Source organism: Poecilia formosa, unplaced genomic scaffold, assembly GCF_000485575.1.
Source record: "Poecilia formosa unplaced genomic scaffold, Poecilia_formosa-5.1.2 Scaffold31, whole genome shotgun sequence".
NCBI lineage: Eukaryota > Metazoa > Chordata > Actinopteri > Cyprinodontiformes > Poeciliidae > Poecilia > Poecilia formosa.
This window is the reverse complement of record NW_006799970.1, coordinates 1,870,192-1,894,884: the sequence shown is the minus strand read 5'-3', so window position 1 is coordinate 1,894,884 and position 24,693 is coordinate 1,870,192. Positions and strand designations below refer to the sequence as shown.

Below are 24,693 nucleotides of genomic sequence, written 5' to 3'. Positions count from 1 at the left end.
CGACAATACACACGACGAGGATCCGACACAGACAAAGACAACAGGTGGGGTTAAATACACAGGGAAGGTAATCAGGGAACGGGATACAGCTGGGAGCAATCAACAGGGAAGACACAGAGACAGACTCACAGGACTACACAGAAACTCAAAAATAAACACACAGAAACACGGAACATGACACCAGTAGGCAAAATGGGAAATTAACACTGGTCCTCACTCTGAACACATCATGTCCGCAGTGACACACGGTGGTAGAAGCATCATGATATGGAATGGCTTTTCTTCAAGTGGGACAGACTGGGAGTTAAGGGGAACTGAATACACAGCAATCCTGGAAACAAACAAAAAAAAAACTTTTAGAGGCTGTACAAGATTTTAAACTATAGATTTAGCCAAAGCTGAAGATCAAAACACATCCATGTTTTAGACTGACCTAGTCAAAGTTCACATAAGAGCATTGTGTGAGACCTGTCTCTTTCACTCCCTCTTTCTTACTAGCTCTCTCAATATTTGTGACCAAACAGCTTAATTGACACACCATACAAATCAATAAATGTATATCTACTGAATACTGCATTTAAGCAAGCAGAATAAATCAAACATATTTTCATGCAAACTGAGGCCAAAAGTCTAAAATACCTAATTTTTGCAGTAAAAATATATAGAAATAAAAAAGAAAAACCCTATAAAACAAGATCACAAAAACAGATGAAACCTTTGAGAAATAAATATTTTGTGCTTTTGTCTGTCAGACAGTGAAAAAGGAAATATTCTCCATGTTGTATGCATGTGTTGTCACTAGTGGAAATGCTTGAATTGGTGTCAGAGGAGAGCGTGTTGAAGATGCAGCATGATGCATCATAAGGGAAAGTGAGTGTTTTATTTAAAGTCCACTGAGGATGTCGGATAAGACTACCCAAGTAGCTGTAATGTTTTACGCTAATATCTGTTCTACATGTGTAATTATAGACAGTAGAAATAAACAAGTTGAAATCAGTATGCAGTCCAACAGCAAAAAACATAAACAGGTAATCTTATCAGTTATTAAATTACATGCTGTTTTTATTACATCTTCCAGAAAAAAGCAAAGTGTGGCTTGCAGAAGTATTAATGCTCCATGAACATTTTAACGTTTCGTTGATTGCAACCACAAATTTCCCTCCACCTGTGTGTAATTTATTATTGATCTCTGTGGAAATCCTGCAGTTTGGTGACGATCTCAGAGATCTGTCACTGCATTATAGAACAAACAGACCAAGGAACAAAGTACACGAGTTTTGGGGGATAAATGTATGCGTGTTTGGCAAGAGTTTTAGACCAATTTATGATCTCCATCTCCACATCTGTGACAGGGAACTGAACTTGTTCGTTTGATTTTATAAGAGATTCTGGCCGTCTCGTCAAACTTCTCTTTCGTTTTGCGGAGGTTTGATCCAGTTACTCTTAGTCTAAACAGTTTGTGATTGCAGATGTTTCTTTAGAGAGAAAAGAAGCAGAATCTGTGTTGATGCTCCTGTAGTCATGCAGGTGATAAATTTCCCCCCTCAATGAAAACATATGTTTTGACCAACTTCAGCAACTTAGCCTCCATATTCAGATTTAGACACGGTCACACCATTTTCTACAAAAACACACGAATTCATAGATTGGATTCTGTGAAGTTCCATGGGACCTTTGGCAGCTCTTTTATTTGGGATTAAAAAAAATAAAAGTCCAGCCCTTTTCTCCCATCCCCGCTCTCTCTGATGGGGTTTCCTTCTCGCCCTCCTTCGCCCTCGTTCCTCCGCTCCCTCCTTCTTTACTCTTCTTCCGCTCTTCCTTGGCTGTGATGTCCTTGAGGACCAGCTGAAGCTCCCATAAAGCCTGCAGTAAATGGCTCTAATCCGGTAATAAATGGCTGTGTCCTACAGACAAGGGTGTGAGGCTGCTGTGGCCGTGGGTTTTATCAGATGGAATGGCTTTGCCACACAGACACACACGTTGCGGAAACACACAAACATTCACAGATGTAACAGAAGCTGCATACCATAATAGAAGGCCTTTACACCCCGATATTGTTTCCTTCTCTCTCTTTCTCACACACAAACACACACACACACACACACACTTGCACACTCATTTATACACCTTCAGATGGAATCACAGCATCTTAGATTGTGCAGCTTTTATGGATGCCATGCAACAGCAGCACCATTATTACCTTTAAATGATTAGAGATGCGACTGTGATGTATTATGATGATAGCATCGTATGGAGCTGTTGCACCACTCTTTATGCCGGCTGGCGAAGACCGTAACTGAAAGAAGGAGCAGGGAGGGACACAATAGGAAGAATAGTAATGTGACCTTTTGAGATAGTTGGAGTTCACCTGTATTTAATCAACAAATACAATTGATTTTTATCTCTCCGGGTTTTATTTGTGTACCACTGTAGTGACATAGCCCTCTGAGGCTGGATTGTGTTAGTGTGTGTGTGTCTGTGTGCGTGTGTGTGTAAGATGGGTGGGGGGATGTCTTACAACCTCCTCATTCCTTGTTGAGTAGTAACCCAGAGCGGTGCTTTCATTTTCCTGTCATAACATATATTGATTTTTTTCCCCCCCCTACCCATGTGTGTGTGTGTGTGTGTGTGTGTGAGAGCTGTACCTGCAGACGCGTAGGTGTTTGTGCTCTAAGCGTTGGACTCTGATGGGTGGCTGTGCCTCCGTTCAGGTGGAGCTGACCGGCAGCAGCGTGTTCGACTACATCCACCCGGCGGACCATGTGGAGATGGCCGAGCGGCTGGGGATCAAGCCGCATCTGCGGGCCGAAGCCGGCTGCCACATGGCCCCCGACAGCGCCTCCAGCGCCGCCTCCACCTCTTCACTAGCCGGTACCCCTGAGCCTGGTACTTTTTGTCCCCGTAATAAGCAGCTAAATTTAGATTTTTGCCGTTTCCCTAAGCACAGTCTCTCGCCACGTAATAGAGCGGTGGTATTTTTTTTTTCTTTCTTTGTTTATCAGTCGTTAAAATGGTATTTTTTTTATCTCTGACAGCAGGTCCCTCCAGTCCTCATTCTGCTGCTGACGATCCTCCAGAACGTGGCTTTTTCATCCGGATGAAGTCCACACTCACCAAAAGAGGCCTGCATGTCAAATCCTCTGGATACAAGGTAGCTACGGAGGAATTCACCATAATCTGAAGATATTTATTCAGTAGGTAGGGGGTACAGTTTCAGACAGTTCATGACGTGCCTGTTGGCTGAAATAGAGGAAGTGCTGTTATTACCAGAGTTTTTGAACAATCTGGATTTTCTTGACTGGTTACAGATTTCCAGTTTTATTTTTTATTTTGTTTGATTTGCCATCTGCCGATTTACCAATTCTGATATTTTCAAGGATTATAACAAGTAAAAAACAAAAAGCAAATGCTGCAGGTTATCTGATAGGTGTTAGTATTGTATTCAAGATTAAATTACAAGCAGCCACATTTTTGCATTAAAGCTTATCATAGATTAAAGGACATGTCCATAACCTTTATCTCTTTTCTTTAATAAACTTGATGTGCATCCTGTTGGTCAAAGTGGTTTTAGACTGAAAATAGTCAGAGATCTTAGTTTTTATGCTTTCTATAACTCAGGAGATGAATTTTGATTTGTCATTGTTCAACCTGCAGATCAGAGCCAATCTCTGGCAATGTGTGTTGTTTTTTTTTTTTTTGTTTGTTTGTTTTTTTCAGCATCCGTAGCATTTTCTTCAGCTATATGGAGCATAGAGGCCCCTGGGTAACTTTGCCCCCTCAACAATTCGTGCTCTCATTTTTACCCATGAGTTGCCATTTTGTCCTGTCCTAATTGCGTTTTGTACCTACAATAATTTCACACCCAGCTTACTCAGTTGTGGAAAAAATGCATTGACAGTCATAAAATGCTCACACAGTTTGCATAATTTAACTTAATAGTTTATTATTTTCAGCCTAGTTGCATTTATTTTGTTCGCGTGACAAAATAAGCCAGAAAACTATCCTACGGATAAAATGTGGAACACACTAGTTGCATTTATTTGGTTCTCATCTTCGTTTGACCTTTTGAGTATTATGAAATATGACAGCTTGTTTCCCCTGATTAAGGAAAAGACGACTTCGTAATGACAGATATATTTTTTGTCCTACTGTCCCATAACTACGAGATAATTACAGAAGGCTGGTGCCAAACTTGGTGCCAAACATCCTGTGGCATCCTTTCAAAAGTAAAGCCATCTATGACACAATAAATGAATGCTAATCAACAGTCTTAGGGTGAAATGAGTAGCACAGACCTTATAATCCAGCTTCTTCTGTCCTACCTGTTGCTGCACACAACTGCTCAGCTGGCTGAAAGAAGGCAACGACAGATTTCCCTCCCTTTTAAATTCAAATTTGTCTTTTTGGAAATATTTATTTGGGGGGAAAACTGTCAAGTTGTAAAAAAATTAAAAAAGCATTGCCCATCACACTTTTTAGTTTACACTGTGATGAGCATCTTTTCTGTTTATTTATTCAAATAATTAATGTTCAAGCAAATGTTATGGACAACTTTTCTTATAATTATAATTATTATTAGGTCACTTTATCTTAACAAAAATAGGAAAACATTTTTCTGTTTTAAATCGAAACAGGAAGATAATCTTGTGCATTTTCATAAAACTATACTCTGACACTACAAAATCCATGAACGTTTTACTTCAGGCAATCTCAGAGAATCCAGAGAATAAACAGCAGAGATGGAAAAAGCATAAAAATATTGTTGTCAAGCAAAAGTACAGTTACGTTGATAAAATTTTTACCTCGTAAAAGTTTAATTTCAATAAAAGTTACCTTTAGCCAATACAAATTACAATCACAAGCAGCAGGTAAAACTGGTACTATTGACATTTGATGTTTAAATATTGTACAGAATGTTTATTTGGTCACAGCACGGATTAACTTCCACCAATATTATGTTTACCTATTTTCGGTTGGATCAAAATCTCTAGATGTTGTCTCTTGCTGCCCAGAGTTTCACAGCAGTCTCGTTTCATGGCTCTGACCTTATCACACACTAAACCAGCTCACCTCGCAGAGTCCACCGCTCCCGCAGCTGTAATGTCAGACACCAGCTCCGTTCTTGTTTTGGTATTTTGTTTACAGCGTTCACCCCGTCCAATTATTCAGTTCGATCTCCACTTGGATGTGTCGATGCGTTAGTGTGGCTCTGTTTTTAAGGACCGCGCTCTCTGCTTGTCAGGTCATCCACGTGACCGGTCGGATCCGCTGCCGGCCCGCACTCGTCCCGGGTTCCACGCGCTCGGTCCGTCGCCCCATGGGCCTGGTGGCTCTCGCGCATACGCTCCCGCCCTCCACGCTCAACGAGGTCCGCATGGAGAGCAACATGTTTGTCTTCCGAGTGAACATGGACTTGCAGGTCACATATTGTGAAAACAGGTAGCTTATTTTATTATCATGAATTTTTGTGCGGACACTAAGCGCCACCGCACGTTTGTCCAATGTGTGGATTTTTGTTTTACGTAGTTTTTTTCTTTCTGGAGTGTGCCCACATTCATGTTTTTTCATGAGCGGCTGGCAGAATCCCCAGCCAGCTGGTGGTTTTTAGAAAATACATCTGCTTCTGTTTAGTTGACAAATTAGTTTTTTTTTTCTTTGTTTTGTTTTTTTTTTTTGTTTGTTTTTTTTCATCCATTGCTCCACAGGATCTCAGAGTATATGGATCTGACCCCAGCGGAAGTGGTGGGACATACCTGTTATCATTTCGTCCATGTGGAAGATCTGGAAAATATCCGGCAGAGCCACGAGGACCGTGAGTCTCACACACATTTCCACATGCAGACAGCTTCTCTCACTAGTGATATCGAGATGCCGTAGGTGTGCGTTGTCTGGTTGTGCAAGGCGCCCTCTGCTGCCACGTTTCTGAACTAACCAACTTCTTCTTTCTCACCGTCAGTGCTGAGGAAAGGCCAGGTGGTGACGGGCTACTACCGCTGGCTTCAGAGGAGAGGAGGCTACCTGTGGATCCAGTCCACTGCCACCGTCTCCATCAATCACAAAGCCCCCCATGAGCGCAACGTCATCTGGGTGAACTACGTCCTGAGGTCGGTCCCATAGCTGCTTATCAGATAAAGCTGTTTGTTACATGCGGACAATATTTTGCCCGTGTGAAGAAATCCTTTCGGGGTCTAGGGGGGAGAGAATAGGTGATGAAACATGCAGGGATTATTGGTGGAGATTTGGAGGTCACTGAGAAAGTACTGACTTCAAAGCATATTATTTCTGAGCTTGTTAATTCTGACAGCCTTAACACAAACTGTTGAAATAAAGCCCGACTGAGAAATATAAGTGCTTTCATTATTTTTAAGGATACCTGACGAGGAGAGAGAGAGAAAGGGCAAAGTGTTGGAGAAACCAGAAATTTATGGGTCTTTTTCCAAGTTCTCCCTTTTGTTTCTTCAGTCCACAGAATATTTTCCCAAAGGTCTTGTTAATTATGAAGATGCTCTCTAGCAAATGTGAGATAGCCCTTTACATCAGTCTTTTTATCATTGTTTAATTGTGATACTGGCACAAAATTCGGGCCTGGTCAGACTAAAGTTATCTGCTTGATCATTGGGTCTGCTTGCATCTGTGCTGCTTTTAAAAAGTCTGCAATACGTAGATCACAGAGAAAACTAAACGAGAATGCACAATATGAAACTTTGTTAATCTACTTGTTCTATTCTATATAGAGGAGTAGGCAGCTTACCGTGTTGAATAAACAAAGACGGGTGCAGAAGTTCATTAGACTGTAACAAGCGCAGCGTATTGTGCGATGCACACGCAGCTCCGCTCCTATCAAGCACACATCCCAGATGATTTGCACTTGACTCACCCGGTGGCTACAACAAGTGGCAAAATGGAGCAGGAAGATTTTTAAACAAATCTAAAAACAGGAGAAGTTATACTGCTTACTAAGACTCTGCTCTATAAACTAAAATGTAATTAAAATAATATGTCGCTTCTACTTGGGGCTCTGGCCTATAATTAAATTTATAGGATCAGGTTCCGATACAATGCCTACAGGCTCAGGCCAAGTCAGGCTGGATTTTTCCTTGTCCCAGTCTAAACTTTACTCTTTATATGTTGTTCCTTTTGTCACAGTTTTGCTGCCATTTTTGGTGCTTTCTGTCCAGGGGAGTTTCATCACTGTTTCATGTTTTCTCCATGTATGGATAAAGTGGGCTACCGAATCATTTCTTCTTTCAAAAGCTACGTTTTAAAAATACAGAAAAGATCATTTTAAAAGTTACTTTGAATCAGTCAGTAAGGTGTCCTGGTAGTTTCTGTGGTGTGATCCAACATTATTAGTATGCAGCAATATAACAATGCCTTCTTGTTATTCAGATCTGTTGCTCTGAATTAGCAGATATGATCCTATTGAAAAGCTTTTAGGCTGAAACGCAACATTTCAAATGTCTTCACCTTGTTTTTAAATATAAATTACCTTGTAAATGTTGTATTACTCTTGGTTATGTCTTAATGTATTTCATACATACACACAAGCGCATCCAGAGTAGCTAAATGCTGGCTCTACAGCGAGGCAGTCAGACAAAAACAAGAGGAGTAGGCTGAATTTCAATGCTAATTAGACTAAAGCTATATAATTAGTACAAATGGATGTCAGAATTTTAGGTCTGAATGGTGTTTTAGTTAATTAGTGTTGTAATTACAAGAGCTCATTAACTTCTCGAACAGCCTCCCCTCCTTGTCGGAGCTTAACTTTGTATAGGTGGGCTGCTAAATGGGACACCGTGTGCGTTTTTGTGTGCGTGGCGATGCGTATGTTTGTTTATTAAGGACTGTTTAAGGGGCCGGGGGTGTGTTAGGCAGAGGTTAGAAGCAGCTGAGGTAGTTTGGCTATTGGAGGCTGTTATTTGCCTGATTATATGTTGTTCCTGTCTCTAAGTATTCACTCAAAGTAGTGCTGCTGCCTTTTTTTTTTTTTTCCTACGTAAGTGGATTTAAGTGGTTGATCATTTGTTCGTCTCTCTCTCTCCTCTCTTTCCATCCAGTCGAACTGAGATGCCCGACACGCCCTTGGATCTGCTGCAGCTACCGGAGAGCATAAGAGCGGAGAGACTCCGAGTCAGCTCGTCCCCCACCGACGGCTCCCCGCAGGCCCGAGGTGGTGCACATTACTTGTCATGCGTGTGGAAAATACCACTTCCCTTCAAAAGTATTCACACTTTTGAGCGTTCTAGCTATTTGTCACGTTACAGCCACAAATGTCAAGGAGTTTCAATGGAATTTTATGTGACAGAGAAGCAAATACATAGTACAAATTTGTGACGTGGGAAGGAAATAAGTCTGAAAAGACGGCATGCATTTGTATTCAGCCTCCGTCTTATACCACTGAAAATCAAATCCAGAATCCAGGAACTGCTAAAATCTGATGCCACACCCTGTTTGTTTACATACAATGTGAAGAAGAAAATTCTTCTTCAGAGGTCCTATGTATATTCCAGGCACATAGTGCCATTTTATAGGTCATTTTTTTTACTTATTTAAGACAATTTTATTTATATAGCACATTTTCAGCAGGAAGGCATTTCAAAGCGCACAATCAATTAACAATCTTATCTTCAGTTGTTATAAAAATGCTGCCAAACATTTGACTTCGCAATTTAGCACTTTTGAAATTGGGCCTCTCTCTCTTTAAGAAGCTCCTGCTCTTTCTGACACTCCGCCTTCAGCATGATAACATTTCTCAGTTAAGCCTTTGACAACATTGTCAGCAGCGTTGCACTCAAAAGTAGTTTGAACGATGAGCTCAACACTTTAATAAGCATAGTCAGCTTGGCGCATGGAAGTGGCAGCGTCATGATGTGGGGATCTATTTCTTCAGCAGGGACAGGAATGATGTGTGCAGGGACATTCTGGACATATCTGATGGCAGCTTCAACCCATCTGACTCTGTGAAGTGCCTCCTCTCTTCATCGAAATTTCTTTTCCTGCTCAGGTCAACCACCGGTGAAGACAGTCGGAAAGAGTGACCCTGACAGCAAAGGTAGAGAGAAATTCGCTGCCCCCGTCGTCCAATCAGAGGAAAGGAGGAAGCGCCTGCTGAGGTCCGACCACGAGGGAGCGCCTCCGGAGAGCCGCCGTCGCCTGGAGGAGCTCCGACACACGGAGGAAGTGGTGTCGGCCTCCTCAGACCTCGCAAGCGAAAGCGAGGGCGAGGAGGAGGAAGAGCCGGAGTGGGAGCAGGGGGGCGACAGCGACAGACTGAAGCAGGAAGACAGCGGGGGAGGGGGCAAGCAGGGCAGAGGAGGGGACGCCCCGACGGGAGGTGACAGAGTGGGCCGGGTGCACAACGGCCGGGCCGTCATCCAGCAGCTGAAGAACGTGGTGGCGCCGTCCACCCTGCCGCAAAGTCCCACCATCAAGACTGAACACGAAGTCCTGTCCACCGGAGGGCGCTGGGGGTCCCACACGCACGCCTCTCAGCCCCAGCCGACGCACGCACACACGCCGTCCAGCAGCCTGAACGGCGACAGCCCCACCACCCCGATCCCGGACTCCTCGTCCAGCAGCGAGGCGCCGCCAAAGGGCCTGTTCACCCCTCCGTCCCCCGCCCTGTCCCCCGCCATGTCCGTGTCTTCCCCACAGCCCCGTGAGGACAGGGCCGTCTCCGGGATAGTGAGCCGCAGCGCCGCGGCCGGCGGCACCGGAAACGGCCCCGACTTCGAGCTGCTCCAAAGACTGGCGGGCGGCGCGGCGGGACGGGTCCTCTTCCACCCCCTTGCCCTCGGCCCGCAGGGCCCTCAGAGCCTCTACGCCCCCAGCACCATCCGCTACGCTCCACCGGAGCTGCCCCCCTCCCACCACCACGGCGGGGGCCACGGCGACAGCCTGCAGCTACGCTCGGACCACCACAAGGGACCCCCACCGACCTTCTTCCCGCACTTACAGCGGCTGGCCGGGCTGCCACCCTTCAGCGGTTTCTCACCGTCTGACAGCCCCTTCTCTTCCGGCCTGCCTTTCTGTATGAACGGACTGAGGGGGGCCGCGGGCACGGAGGAAGACTGAGCCTCACCGGGGGAGAAGGAGAGAGGAGAAAATCAAAAATGAAGTGACATGACAGACCAAGAGACACTGCGAAAGGGCATGAAAGACAGAAATGGCCTCTGAGGACGTTACTAATTGGACAATGAGCTGAGTAACTGCAGTCTTGAAGAACGCGATACAAAAATCTACGGTGAACCAGTGACAGCAGCTCTGAGAGAAAACCGAACACGGACACTTTTGATTGGCTGTCCCTGAAGACGTCTCATTTCCGCAACAGTACAGAACTCTGCTCTGTCCTTCTCTAGACGACCGCGTTGCTTTCTGTGTCTCTTCCACTTTGGAGAAGCCATACTGTACATAGCTACGAACGAAACCACGAAGACCCTCAGCTTACATCCATGTCACTTTTACTCCAGTTAAACCAGTAGGAGGAGGAGGAGGACTCTTGCCAGGGAGGGGACGAAAAGAGACGTTTGGAGTAAAATGTTTTTATCATTGCAGTATTATAAAAGTATCTCTACCACTGGGTTTCCCTTAATATAGATAGAGATGACCTTTTGATGTTTTATATCGGATCTCTGAAAGATATTACAGGAGTGTTCATCAGTCAGCCATACTTAAAGCACAGTGTTGGGACAAAGCCGTGAGTAACGTGGTCCCAGACATTCCAGTATTATATATAGAGTGGAAAACTGCATCACAGACAGTTGTCGTTTGAATATAAGATGGTAATTTGTTTGACTAAGTGTTAATTATAGTATATCCTTTATGAAGCTGAGGTTGTGTTTGTGTATGAAAGCCATACCGTTTCTTTTTATTGTTTTTTTTTTTAAACATTAATTCATTGATGTAGGATCTTTGTTTCCAAACAGACAAATTAACATAGTTTCATTGGATGTGAACTGTCATCCATTTTTCTTTTTTCTTTTCTTTTCTGTTTTTTTTTTTTTGAAAAAGTATATTTCTGAGAATGTTTAGAGGAGGACGTGGTGCAGGACAGAAGTGTTTTTGTCACCTGGACCTCTTGTGTTTTTTATGAGCACTTACTGAAATTTGTTCCGGTGTGAACTCAATGCACTTGGTGACTCGGATGTTTGATCCTGTTAAAACAGAAAAACAACAGAAGTGGTCGTTAATAATACAGACTGACTACAGAGCACTGAAGGGGGGAGGAGGGGCGGCGGTATTTGTGTTTTAAAAAAAAAAAAAAGACAGGTCGATAAATAGACCCTTGTGGTCATTAAAATATGACCATTTGGGGTCGATAAAACAAAACTGTCAACTCGGTATAGGGTTTTAAATTAAAGTAGGGAAACGGGGCTCTCGGCGTTAATTAGCATCTCCGGTAAAGATGTGCATGTGAAGTCATCTTTTATTGCAGCGGCATATAAAGCCGCAATAAATACCTGCTTTTAATTTGAATGCTAATATTCAGAGAGTATTAAATACAAAACGCCCGACGTTGTGAAGTTATCATTCGCCACAATTAGTGGCGACAGAATAAATGCGACAAAAGCAGCAAACAAAAACGCTTTCTCCCCTTTTTTGAAATGTGTAAGATCACAAAGCGACTGTTGGGTTTGGGGCGCTCAATAGAAGAACACTCCTGTTGCTGCACACTGCTGATCAGCTGGCTGAAAAGTAGGCTGCTACACTTTGCTCACCGTTACAGGGATGACAAATTCAGCTAATACACACAAGAATATTTACACATGAAAGTGGAGAAAAATGGACAATCATCATTCTGCATAAACTAAACGATCGTCACACATGACTAATATTAAAATACTGAAATTGGAGTCACAAAAAGGTGGAATAAATGCTTCATAGTGAGAAAAAATGGTTGAATATCCTATGCAGTAAGCACCTGAATACTAATACTAAATTTAGCTGGTCAGTTTGCTTTAGTTTACGTATCAAAATTGGAGTGAAACAACACATTTTGCGGATACCACAGCTAGAATTTAAGTATCAGTGGATTACATAAAATTAAAAGGGTTAGGCAATTAATCAGTGTTTTATGTATTCTCACACCAACCCACATGTGCAAGGGATTTATGTAAATTATTAGGTAAATTATGACGCCGCAGTGTTAGTTTTCCTCTTTTACTGAAAGGGATTTGGAGATTTACATAAAACTCCAGAGAGACGAGCTAATCAGGTACATGTGCTATAAAAAGACGTGTAAATGCTGGATCATCAAAATGGAAAAAGAAAGTTTAAAAAAAGAACAATGTGGTTTAAAAACTGTTAGAATTACACACTGGCCCACGCTGATTAAGTCATTTTAAACGATAATCTATAATCTATTCCTGGGTTAAACGTACAATGCAACATTGAGACCCAATTTCTCTTTGCTACTTTCTAAAAGGGAAAAGACAGGAGAATGTTCAGTAAAGCAGGGAAATGGAAAAAAAAAAAAGGAAAAGCTTCTCACCTAAACTTTCCCACAGTCAGAGCAAGGATTAAAAAGTTTACCTGAAACAAAACTGAGCTGCTCATCTTGCCACCGTGTACAGTTAGCAGGATGCTAAAGGATAATTTCCAGTTTTTCATTTCTGCAACGGAAGATGAATTCATTTTAAGCCTCTTTACACATCTTTATCAAGGATGCCAATAAATGTTGCGGGTGGCTCAAAGTGCAAAACAAGAAAACAAAAAAGTTTGCTTTTTACTAATTAAAATACTTTTCAAGTTCGAGAAAAAGGCATTTTCTACTTTTCAATTTGTGCTCGTGCCAAACGACGACGCTCGAGATCGAAGAGTGTGCAATTTGAAAACATTAAAATCCTAAAGTTTGACATTTTTCACAAAAAGAATCTCTGCAATAATGCGTCCAGTACTTAACGCATTAAGTACTCCGTAAATTATATATATATAAAAAAAAGTATGAACTAAAAAATTGTTTCTTAGCACTTTGGAATGAGGTCTTTTTGCACCTAAAACACAGGGAAAAAAAATGTCAAAAGCTTGGAATATTGGGGGGCTTTTTTTTTTCTTTCGCCTTCACAATGAGATTATAGTTTAGTCTCCGCTGAGGATTTAGTTCACACACAAACCTGATGCTCCCGGTCCAATGTTTGGGGAGGGAGACACCTTCTCTCTGCTGTGTGCAATACACGCATATGATGTAGCCGTCACACATGCCGAGTGTGGGAGCGCACTTGTTCTCAGATGTTTACCGGTGTAAAACTGCGAGTGTGGATGCGGTTCTGAGTGTGTGTTTGTTTGTTTGTGTGTGTGTGTGTGTGGGTGTCTTTTTGTTTTGGTCTTTTGTTCTCGTTGTTGCCGAATTTAAAACAAAAAAAGATGGAAAGAAAGTAAAAAAAAAAAAAAAAGCTAACCCCTATGCCCATCACTGTGAATCTAACATTATCCTTCTCACATGTTTGTGAATATGTCAGCCGCCAACCATCGAAGAAAATGAACAAATGTAAAGAGCAAAAAAAAAGAAAAAAAAATGATGCAGATGACGATAACAATAAAATATTCCAGTAGAGGAGCACAAGTATAGATTTTGTCGTATTTTCTTCACTTCCTGTGCATATTTCAACCTAATTAGAGTCTGAAGTTTATTAAAGCCTGGCAGACACTTTAGAGATAAGCATGGCTTGTTCCTCATTCATATTCGCATTTTGCAAATTTGTCATTTTTCAACACACATCTTTATGAAGGGTTTAACAGGATATATGACGCTGCTTTTTAGCACATTTACACTCCCTTAAAAGTATTTATTTTCTTTCAGATTTGTCACATTTTATGTAACAACCTTGACCATATTACACTTTGATTTGATGTTGGCAGGCAAACAAAAACACATGATACAGATTTTATAATTATGAAGAGCAGGGGAATTTGTTCCATGGTTTTTAAATTGTATATTTTTCCGATTACAAATGAAACATAAATTAGTGTACACTGGCATTCACCATGTTTTTACTATATTTTGTAGAACAACCATTCTCAAAATTACAGCTGCGAGTATTTTAGGGTGATTTTCTTTTTGCTTTCAGCATCTACAGTCTTTTTTTTTTCATCAGTTCTTCTTCTTATAGCAGTTCAAGCTTAGAGCATTTATGAAGTTTGGTTTCCAAGTCTTGCCAATAATTCTTAATTTGATTAAGGTCAAAGACATCCTGTTTCTGCCAAAGCATGATGCTGCCATCTTCTATAACTTAGTGAAGTTTACCAATTTAAATTTAGACCAGAAAGTTTAATTTTAGTCTTAGTTCACTTGTTTGCTGTATCTCCTACAGAGTTTGTGAAAAACTGATGATGTTGGCTTTCAATTCACAGAAAAGCATCAACTTGTTGCTTTATTAATTACAATCAGAGTAAAGTTTATCATGAAGGCCTTCACAGAACAGCAGCTTTTATACGGAGAGTATCACACACCGACCCTCTTTACTAATTAACCGACTTCTCAAGGTGATTATTTAATAGATTTTATTTTAAGGTACCAGAGTAAAGGGGGGAAGGAGTTGAACATAAATCCACGCCAAACTTTTCTCATTGCTATTTATAAGAAGCCATGTCTCATTTTCCTGACATTTCCAGTTATGCTTGACGTCGAGTTGATAAAATCTCCTTTGAGGTTTTTAGTTAGTTAACAAAATGTGAGAAAGCGCAAACAAAACAACACATGCAAACAAACAGGAGGGGGGAAGAAAAGTATATACGGAGAATATTCGTGTTGCTCCATATGCATGTCCGTGTATTATTAAAAGACCAAGTGGACAATCTTTTTATTTCCCTAAAGTGGACAAAACAATATAAATCCTTAATAAAAGGGCAGCATGTGGAGCAGGTGGGAGCAACCCCCTGGCAGGGCATCGCCCGAGAGCTCCGGATGCAGGAAACACTCGGCCGCAAATTGGTTTGGAAATGAACACAAAGGCGTCTCACTTATGAGAAACTATATATGCAGGCACGCGTCGCAATGTATGCATGCGTGCGCGTGCGGCCGCGCGCACGCTTTGCATGCGTCCTGCTGAATGCGTTATGTGTGTGTTGTCTGAAGCAGCCCCAGGGAGGGGCTCTGACATTGAAGACGGGTTAAATCCTGTTTTACATTCAAGTGGCAGGCCCTAGTTCATTAGAGTGAGGATCATTCCTCCTCAAGACCAAAGGAAGCGCATACTAAACAAGAGCAGTTGTTGGGGAGAAAATGCCATTGTACGTGCAGAAGTGTATGCACTGTATGTGTGTGTGTGTGTGTGTGTGTGTGTGTGTGTGTGTGGGTGGGGGGGGCGGGTTGCAAAGCAACTTTTCCTCTTTGTCTTATAGCGTCTTTATAAAGTGAGGAAAAGGTGTGGTTTGTGCAACTGAAACCGTTGCGTGCCGTTTGCGTGTGTGTGTGTGTGTGTGTGTGTGTGTGCGCGCGCGCCAGCGTAAGTCATGACAGCCTTCCCCTCCCCCCCGACTCGTCTTCAGCTCAGGCTGTCATTGAGTCACCCGAACGCCCTCTCTGTCACTAACTTTGATGGCTTATCTTACCCCCTGAATTAGAGTCGTGCTCCCGGGGGAAATACCTCAGCACATGTAAATGCATTTGAAAAAGTAAAAATATGAGAGGGAATAATAAAGCGAGGCATTGCGGGGAGACAGTTTCTGCCTTGCGTGGGAGTTACACTCCTTGTCCTTCATTCTTCCTCTTTTTTATATATATATATATATATATATATATATACTCGTAAGGTTTTCATCTTAGTCACCGTTTTCCCCCAACCAGCCTCTCCTCAGACAAATTTAAACTTCACTCCGTCTGAAGCCAGATCCTTTGATCCGTGTGTATGATATTTAACACCTGAGAGCGGACGAGCCGGCTGCTTTTTCGAAATAAAGCAAAGGTGGTGAACCCAACTTTTCAGGGCTGAGGGGCCGTTAATGTGAAATTGAGGTTTTTGGAAATTGCATGAGGAGGCCGGGACTCACGGCCGGTTGTTCGGCTGTTCAGGGTCTCGGATAGATGGTGTTTGTCAGTGAGGCCGCATCTCCTGCCTCTGGGCACCCTGCCCTTTAGACGCGCCAGGCCTCAGGAGCCTCCTGCATGCCAAACAGACCTGTGCAGTCAGATGCAGCCGCAGAAGGGAGAGGAGGAGGAGGAAGGGTGGGCGATCGGACGTGAGGAGAGACAAGTCCAAGGCGAAAAGGGTATGGAGGAGGGATCTGAGGAGGAGGGGCCGGCAGAGGAATCAGGGTGGTGGTCACAGCACAGCCTTCAGTCGGACCTCGAATGTGAAATCCAGCAACACTGAAAACACTTAGCAGAGGTGGGAATAGGTGAGAGAAAGGAGAGGAAGACAGGGAGCTGGTGAGGTGAGTCTAAACAGCAACGCTGTGTGTCGATGGCTGGGAGATTTCACAAACCTTTGCCCTAACCCAGTCAGAGATGGGTATCACAGACAAAGCCCACCCTCTCTCTCTCTCACACACACACACACACACACACAGCCACATGCTGCTCATTTCATCTCATATACATGCGCGCAGATGAGGAGCTCATTATAAGAATTATGCATGTACAGAAAACACAGTTTGTACATCTTTTGACTCCCACTGCAGCAGGAGCATCTACTGACTCTGCATTTACCCATTATCTTCAGCCTCATTTGCAAAATTAAAAAAACAAAAAGAAAAAAAAAAAACACGACAGCCCCTTACGATGCATTGATTTTAAGCAGAACTTGTTCAAACCTCATCTCGAGAAGTTTACGTGTCTTTGGCGAAGCTTTCATTTTCAGTGATAATATAATATGAATATAATGCAAATGCTGCTTCTGCTGAGGAATAAATCAAGATATTCCAACATTTATTCTCACTTAAAATGGTTTAAAATACACCATCACATCATATGACATCAAATTAGATGCACATGATTAAATGATATGGATTTTTTTAGGTTTGGCAGGAGTTACTGGTAGTGTTGTAATTCCAACAATAATTTCCTGTTGTACTGTTTTCTTTTACAGGGAGTTTCTCTTTCAAATCAAAAAATATGAACATGGTGACGGCAGGATCACACTTTGGACTATTAATGCTTCATCGAAGGAAAATTAAAGTTTTGCAATGGCCCATTCAAAGTCTAAACCTAAATGTTATCACTTTAGTAAGGATGTGCACGATACTTACATCCATCACATCATGTACCTGCTGTTCCCAAGTGGTAAAGCTAACGTTAACCTTTATTAAAATTGCAATTACCTAAGCATGCTAAAGTTGTGGTCTTTTTAGAAGTTTGATTTAGATTCACTGTGGGCAACTCAAAAGAAAAGCAATTAAATCGAGAAGAGAGAAAGAAATAAAGAAAGAAAAGCTGGAATTTTAGCAGCAATCTTCAACTGGCTGCGAGACAGGGGGTTTTCAAACAGCCCTTAATACCTTGGGAAATACCTATTTTTAAGGATGAGAAAAGCAGTTACCTGAATAAACAGAAGATGAAATGACTGAATGCTCGAGACTCTCAGAGAGGCTTAGGTCTGTTGGTGGAGTTAATGGCTGGATTAAGCCAGTGCTGGGGAGGAGGGCAGCGCTAATGCATTCACTCCGCTTCCCTGCAGCAAAATGTGAGTGCAGTGATCAAGAAGGTTAATTAAATAATTATACTAATTAAATATAAAGCAGTATAATTGTTTTAGTAATAGACTAATCTGCCATCAGTTTTGTCAGCCAGGTTTCTGGATTGTAAAAAAAAAAAAAAAATCAGGAGGAATATCAAATTAGAAGATGTAGGGGGAGGAGGGGGGGTGAGGACATATCAAAGTGTAATCCAAAAAATATTTGGTCAATTGGAGATCTATTCTTTAATATTTTACATATATGATTAGATCAATTTGGCACAAAATACCTCACTTTAATACATTTAGATCATTTTCTTATTTGACAGTGTAGCAGCTAAAGCTAGCTACCTCTTTTCATAATTTCTACGCGTCTTTACCTCTACTGACTAAATTTAGTACAAAATTTAAAGCATTTGTGACACTTGTTCTTATTTCAGCAACAGTATGCAGTTTTACAGTTTACTCCGGATCTATCTTATTAGACACTTCAAGTGAAACCAAAGTTTGCTGTCGCTAACGCTAAGCTAACAGTAATTCAACAAAGTTTTCCACTTGTGAAAAGTTATTTTTACTGTTTTGAGTAGAGAATAGAGCATGGAGTGGTATAAAGCTTTACACCAGTCTTTGTTTTTTGTCACAGCAGCTGTACAAATGACTTTATAGTATTATGAATACATTAGTTAATGTAGCTCAATGCTACACTAGCTAATGTAGCATTAGTTAATGCTACAATAGACCAGGCTGGACATACTAACATCAGGGTTTATATTTGACAAGATAGCTGATAAATAAGGTTTACAAAATGCGAGATCCGCCGTAGTGTGTGGTTTTGATCACCTAAGAAATCAACCATGTTTCAAAAGAAGGGCTTAATACCTCAAATGTGAATATCCCACTGGGGATTTATTATCAGAAAAAAATCCAACACTGATGCTGGGTGTCACTACAGATTTCCTCTGGTTTTATTAATTGTATGCACTGTGGTGCACATAAGTAAACGATAGTAAACCCCCGATCTCCACAAACAAATTCAATATAATTACCAGCATCAACTCCTTGCGTCCATTAAAACTGAACTTATAGACATAACCTGAAAACAGAAGATTCACTCTAAAGAGTTTTTGGATATAGTTTGGTACTATACATGATTTAAAAAAATAAAATACAGAACAAAATACATAAACACAGAGAGAACTGTGAAAAAATATCCTGTTTCCAAACAGTTTTAAGGAAGTATATTGACAAAATATCAAGGCTTTGACAAAAGTGCTTTTGCAGTGGTAAAATATATATTTTTTTAAACTTAAGCCCTCAGTGTCATTTTCTCAGATTAATTAAAAAAAACCTTTTGAGACAAAACAACTGTCATTCCCTGTTATTTTGAAGACTTTTTTTTTAAAGTGAACGGTCAGCCTTGATTCTAGTGATCACGTTGATAAGACAAACAGTCTGCAAAGAAGAGAGGAGACCGTCTGACTACAGTGGCACAAAAAGTAAATCATAAGCATCAAATTAAAAAAAAAAAACAAAAAAAAAACAGATGAACATTTTTAGATGAACTAAAGGAGCTTTTGGGAAAAAAAAACATGTTTATTCAGCAAATAAACAGATTTTACAAAATTTTCAGCATCTTTAAATGTTTTTTAAAAAAAAGTTAAAAGTTTTTCTTCACCTGAATGAATAATTTTTTATAACAACAGATGACAGGCTTGCATTTTTTAAGCTCACAGTCTGCACATGAACATATATGCATTTTGCACAGACATACAAAAAAGAGAAATCCTGAATCAGAGCATCAAGAAAAAAAACAAAACAAACACACACACACACACACTGAGCATTCCTGGAAGATCGCTATTTGTTTTGGCCCTTGCTGCCACTGTCCTCACTGTCCTGGGAGCCTCTGTGACCTCGCTGCTCCCTCCTCTCGCGGCACTGCCGGCACTCTCCGTCGTCCTCCCCGCCGTCCCCCTCCTCGTCCTCGTGGATGATCTCCACCTCCAGGCGGCCGATGTACAGCGATACGGCGCAGAGCCAGAAGAGGGCGGCGGTGCCCACCACGGTGCCCTGGAGCAGCAGAGCTGGCACCGACAGCAGCATCAGCCTCCGCAGGGCGAAGAGGCTGCCAATGTAGGACGCGCCGCCAAACGACACGCAGACGCCTCCCAGGATGAAGAAGGCTGCGCGGAAACACATCGGCATGCTGTTACTGGAGTCACTCAGGAAGTGTCTGCAAAGGGGTTTTTTTGTTGGTTTTGAAACCGATGATGAGGGATCAAAAATAGTTGAATGATTTAAAAAAAAAAAAAAAAAGATCTGCACGTAATATTGAATCCCAGAAACGCACATCAGTGATTAATACTAAAAAAAAAAACACAAGGCCTTGACTCCGTTTCACTCTTGATGATTTCAGTCAGAAATCCTTGAGAAATTGTGAAGACCAAAAACTCCAGCTGCTGCATCAAATATCTGACACAATGTTTCATCTGAACACCATCGATTTTACAGCAGAGAGAGAAAAGCTGTTTTCTTTCTTTCTCATTAACAACATTTTTCGAAGGGAATTATTTATTTTTAATAAACCGCAGCCCAGTTAGATCTATTAGTTTTGAAGAATTTAACACTACAGCAACCTTCAGTTTCTATAAACATGATTAACTGTGCAATACATTAGATAGAAATGAATGTAATGACAAGTAAATGTATTTTAACTTAAGACAAAGTACAATAAATACAATTACTGCCACTCCTGGAATAGAAATGAAGGTTTCCACATAATCTGGAAAAGTCAACAATGTGACTCAGGTGTGAATGAATGTATTTCCAGCCTTCTCGTCGTCTAAATACGTATTCTTTAGGTCCTTTCTTCTCTCCTGTCTTGCTTTCTTTCCTTGATTTCTTTCTGCTTTGTTTCCTTCTGTCCTCCTTTGTGTCCTTCCTACCTTCGCTTCCTTAGTTCCCTTCACTTTTCCAAACAGTTATCACCTTACATTAACATTTTACAGCCTTACAGATCATGGAATTCAAATTCAGCCAAGATGGCGGATATACAGGCTACCACTAGAGCTTGTGATGCGATTTTAACATATATAAAACATGTCAGAAGGACTTTGCCGCCTTCTGGTGATCAAAGTTATGCCTAATTTAGGTCATTTAGAGAGGTAAATATGTCACCTTTGGCTATACATAAGTTTTACGGCCATTTTTAAATCTCTGATAAACGTGTTGGTCTTTTAAAAGTGTCAAGTTTGTAGAAAGACTCCACTTGATGTCTCCCGTTTTGTGGCACAGCGAGCATCGTCAGGGCAAAATGCCTCCAAACAACACGTTCGCTTTGCATTTTCCTCTAATTAAGGTTGCAAAGTCTCTTCTCTGGATGTCCCTCCTGTTACGGGAGTTTAAACCTTCCAGCTCACTGTTTGGACTGTGAGCCATGGTGGTTCAGTTCAGCCTCTGTAGGGAGGAAAGAGGCTTTTCTCTTTCTTTTTTATTCTCTTTACTACTCCCTCAATACTCTGCGATTTAAGCTTGAGTAAACTCGTACCGTATCCCGCTTCCCGTCCCACTTCACTCTGGACAAAAGCGATGACTCCAATCCCAGTCGCCAGCAAGCCGTTCCTGAACCACGACAGGAACCCTGCGAAACCACGAAGAGACGTTACAGACCGACAGCGCATCTCACACACACACACACACACACACACACACACACACACACACACACACACACACACACAGTCTGCTCCTTTCACACACCAAGTAGGTCTGGCCACAGTTTAAACAAGTTAGTGAAAAGCTCAAGAACGTTGAAGTTTTACACAGAGAGTTCCTACACACACCCCAAATTTTAGATGTTATTTTTTATTTTTTTTTTTACAGATTTTAAATTTAATCATCTGTATGTTCAATAAATCATATATAAAACTCTGATCAGTCTATTCTAGTAGTGGGGTTGTTGTTATTTGGTAAGGTTAATAAGCCCTAGATCAATGCATATAACACAGAATTATTCAACAATAAATAGATTTAAATTTATCTCAACTAATGTCCATTTATGGCTCCACAACTATGGCCCTACTCAATCTATATTACTGTTTTAAAGCTATTTTATTGTTCAGTCCTAGTATTTCTACCTAAATATTTTTTTCCAGTTTTGTTAATAAATGTGGTTACCCAAAAAGTATTGAATTTTATGGGGAACTAAAAATAAGTCAAACTAGTCAATATCTTTGTCAAACTCATGGAAAATAAAATAAAAAAGGGTCCATATTTAATAGATATTAATGCATTCTTTGGAAAATTCAGATTTTTGTTAATCAAACAGAAAACAGGATAAAGTCTGGAAGCTTCTTCCCTGCCCCCACTACTCATTCAGCTCTTCCTGAGCTTGTCAGACTGCATAGAAACCCGACACATGTGAACACCGACAGCCAGTTCCACATCAAGTTAAGCTGAATTTCTGACTAAACTGCAGATGCTCAGCAACCAAAGTAAGAGAAAGATAAAGAAAAAGACTCAGATCTTCCTGATCCTTCCAGAAAAAGAAATGGAAAGTGACAACACAGTCAAAAAAAAAACACCGCAAGATAGAAATAAATATATTGAAAGATTCATAAATGCACATAAAAACACAACAAGCTAAAAAAGAAATCATGAATTTTTCACAATTCAACTAATCATGGTATTAAAATGTGGTTTCAATGTTTTAAATACATTCAGCAGATCAGATTATATCTGATCTAAAAGCGAGATTTGTAGACAGAAGTTTTAATTTATTGTGAAATTTCCATAATTATCACGTGTTTAAAATTAAACACATACACTCCCGCTAATACTGGACAATTGGCAAAGATGCAAAGAAACCAGGAGATCAGATGTCATTGTGATTCCTGTTGAATATCTGAACTTTAGATGAGACGGCTATTAAACACTTTCCATATAATTCCAACAGGATTGGAGTCAGCAGATAAAGTGAGACCAAAACACCGGTCTTGTTGTGCGTTTTACGTAATTGTTCTGTTTAAGCACCCAAATGTGTTAAACATCTGAGCAACACTGTCCTCCTGAGATAGAGGAAAAATGCACAAAGCACACAGAGATCAGTCTGGTTGGACACAATGGCGAGTTGTACGTTTAGAGGAGTCGAGGTGAGGCTTTCAAATGGAGGAGTACGTTTTCAACTATCAAGCATGGCGGTGGTGGTATCATGCTGAAGGTACAGTTGGCCTCCAGTGGCAGTTTTCCATTTCACTAAAGTGGGTGAAGTAACGAGTACCTCCACATTATTGAGTTTCACCTAAACAAAAAGAGCTAGCTGGGAGAAATTTTGACACAATAGGGTGTTCCAACAGGACAACACACACAACACGGGTTTTGGATACTTACAATCGCAGTCATTAAAAATGGGTAGACTTCACTCAGAAACCCATCAGTTTGAACAAACCCTAACAATTCTGTCAAGAAGCGTGCTCAGATATCAGAATATTTACCCAGAATTACACCCAGACCTCATTCATGACAACAAAACAAAACAAAAATGTTTCAGCAACTTTACTAAAGGAGTTCCATATATATAATAATGGTAGAAGAACTGATAAAACTGATAGTTAAAAGGCCTAAATTAAGGTGATATGTGTGAACCCGGTAAGTGTTAAGTGAACTTCTAACTGAAACTGCATCGTTAAAAGCTCAAACCTGAAAAATGCTTCACAGATGTATCTATTTTAGGTTATTTCTGGGAAAAACTCAGGTTCTGCAACAGCGTGTGGGTGTAGAAGAATGAGATACCTGTTTCATGCGACTTCCTTAGCATCTGCAAAACATAAGAAAACACAAACATATCGACACATTGAAGCTAGAAGCAAAAGAATCTAAATATAAGATTTAAAACTCAGCATTTCTCCTTCTGAATTAAAATTCCTACCAAAGCGTCCGCCTTGTCGAGGTCTGTGAGGTGGTACTGCTGCAGTGGCTGCTCCGGACCCCGCTGGCTCTTGCCCCACGGCCCCTTGTCCCCGACCCGCTGCCGCGCCGAGCCATGCAGCCTCCGCAGCGGGGCTCCGCCGCCGCGGCCGGGCCGGCCCAGCTCCACTACGCGAGCGAAGTAGCTGACGGCCTGCGGCAGCTGCCTTCTCACGAAGAGAGTCAGGAAAGCCATCACATCACCAGAACCGGCTGGCTTAAAAACAAACAAACATGTAAAGAAGAAGGAAAAGCACAACACGACCTCTGCATGCCCTTTGAACTGACTCAACCCCGGAACCACTTCTGGTAAGCGTGGTGAGGAAATCACCACAGCGCCATCTGGTGGTAAGTTAGATGAAAAACTTAAATATATCATATGGAGGTTGAATTTAAGTACTATTTTTGACCAAACATATTTCAAAGTAATATCTTACCTTAATTTGAGCTGCTGCTTGTCTTCTTGGTCTCAGAATTGTGGGAAATCGATGTCTGGACAAAATGCAATTGCATGGTTAAGCCACACGAGGGCACCAGAGTACAGGATAATGAAACATGATAACCTAGCAAGGGACTCAGCCAGTGTCAGGCTCCATAGTCCTAACCCCTGATCTAGTCAAACGTAACCATCTATTTATATCTACCTCCACATTTTCAGCTTCACTGTGACATCCATTTATGTGTAGTGTCATATTTATGTAACTTGGGTATTAGCATGAGGCCTTTTTGCAGCCCAGATCACACAGAGGAAAACATTAATAGTTTCATTGAATTTATGGTTATATCTTAAAACTATTCAATCATTTCTGTTGCTTGTGCCTGTGATAAAAGTCAAATTTAACAGCCATGAAACTGCAACTATTTAATAAACAAATGACAACAAATGACATCCCTCTCAGCTCTTCCCTGAGATTGCAGTGACTGCCAGACAAAATGAACAACTCAAAGAAACAAATTTCCCTTTTCCAAATTACATACTGCGATTTATTTGATCAGTATTGTGAGGAGGAATTGTGGCCCTCCACAGGCCTTAAAAACAAGTGACAAGTGAACTAATCATGCAAGGCTATTGCTCTGTTTAATAACAAAATAACTTTATGAAATGCAGAAACATTTACTG

At 41.2% G+C, this 24,693-nt stretch overlaps 2 protein-coding genes across 10 annotated transcripts in view; one reads left to right on the top strand and one right to left on the bottom strand.

Moving 5' to 3' along the window:
* npas1 (neuronal PAS domain protein 1) overlaps positions 1 to 12,761 on the top strand; it is a 91,166-nt gene extending 78,405 nt beyond the window's left edge. For 5 of the 8 annotated variants that reach the window (XM_016670218.1, XM_016670216.1, XM_016670217.1 and 2 more), the window contains 7 exons: positions 2,712 to 2,886; positions 3,036 to 3,151; positions 5,243 to 5,439; positions 5,706 to 5,812; positions 5,957 to 6,104; positions 8,058 to 8,170; positions 9,005 to 12,761. In XM_016670218.1, the coding sequence (XP_016525704.1) occupies positions 2,712 to 2,886; positions 3,036 to 3,151; positions 5,243 to 5,439; positions 5,706 to 5,812; positions 5,957 to 6,104; positions 8,058 to 8,170; positions 9,005 to 10,074 (1,926 nt within the window). In that variant the 3' untranslated portion in view covers positions 10,075 to 12,761. The remainder of the gene's footprint in view (positions 1 to 2,711; positions 2,887 to 3,035; positions 3,152 to 5,242; positions 5,440 to 5,705; positions 5,813 to 5,956; positions 6,105 to 8,057; positions 8,171 to 9,004) is intronic. The other 3 variants (XM_016670221.1, XM_016670220.1, XM_016670219.1) reach the window with 3 other exon arrangements.
* On the bottom strand, positions 1,745 to 23,883 carry tmem160 (transmembrane protein 160). Of its 2 annotated transcripts, XM_016670225.1 has the most exons (6): positions 23,536 to 23,883; positions 23,400 to 23,424; positions 21,157 to 21,249; positions 19,445 to 19,792; positions 2,266 to 2,269; positions 1,745 to 2,106 (listed from the first exon to the last, which is right to left on the bottom strand). In XM_016670225.1, the coding sequence occupies exons 1-4, from the start codon at positions 23,767 to 23,769 to the stop codon at positions 19,467 to 19,469; spliced, it is 678 nt and encodes a 225-aa protein (XP_016525711.1). In that variant the 5' UTR covers positions 23,770 to 23,883; the 3' UTR covers positions 1,745 to 2,106; positions 2,266 to 2,269; positions 19,445 to 19,466. The 2 variants fall into 2 exon arrangements, with proteins under 2 accessions (XP_016525711.1, XP_007549500.1); XM_007549438.2 differs by lacking the exons at positions 1,745 to 2,106; positions 2,266 to 2,269 and having other exon boundaries at positions 18,497 to 19,792.
* Between the last annotated feature and the right edge of the window lie 810 nt (positions 23,884 to 24,693).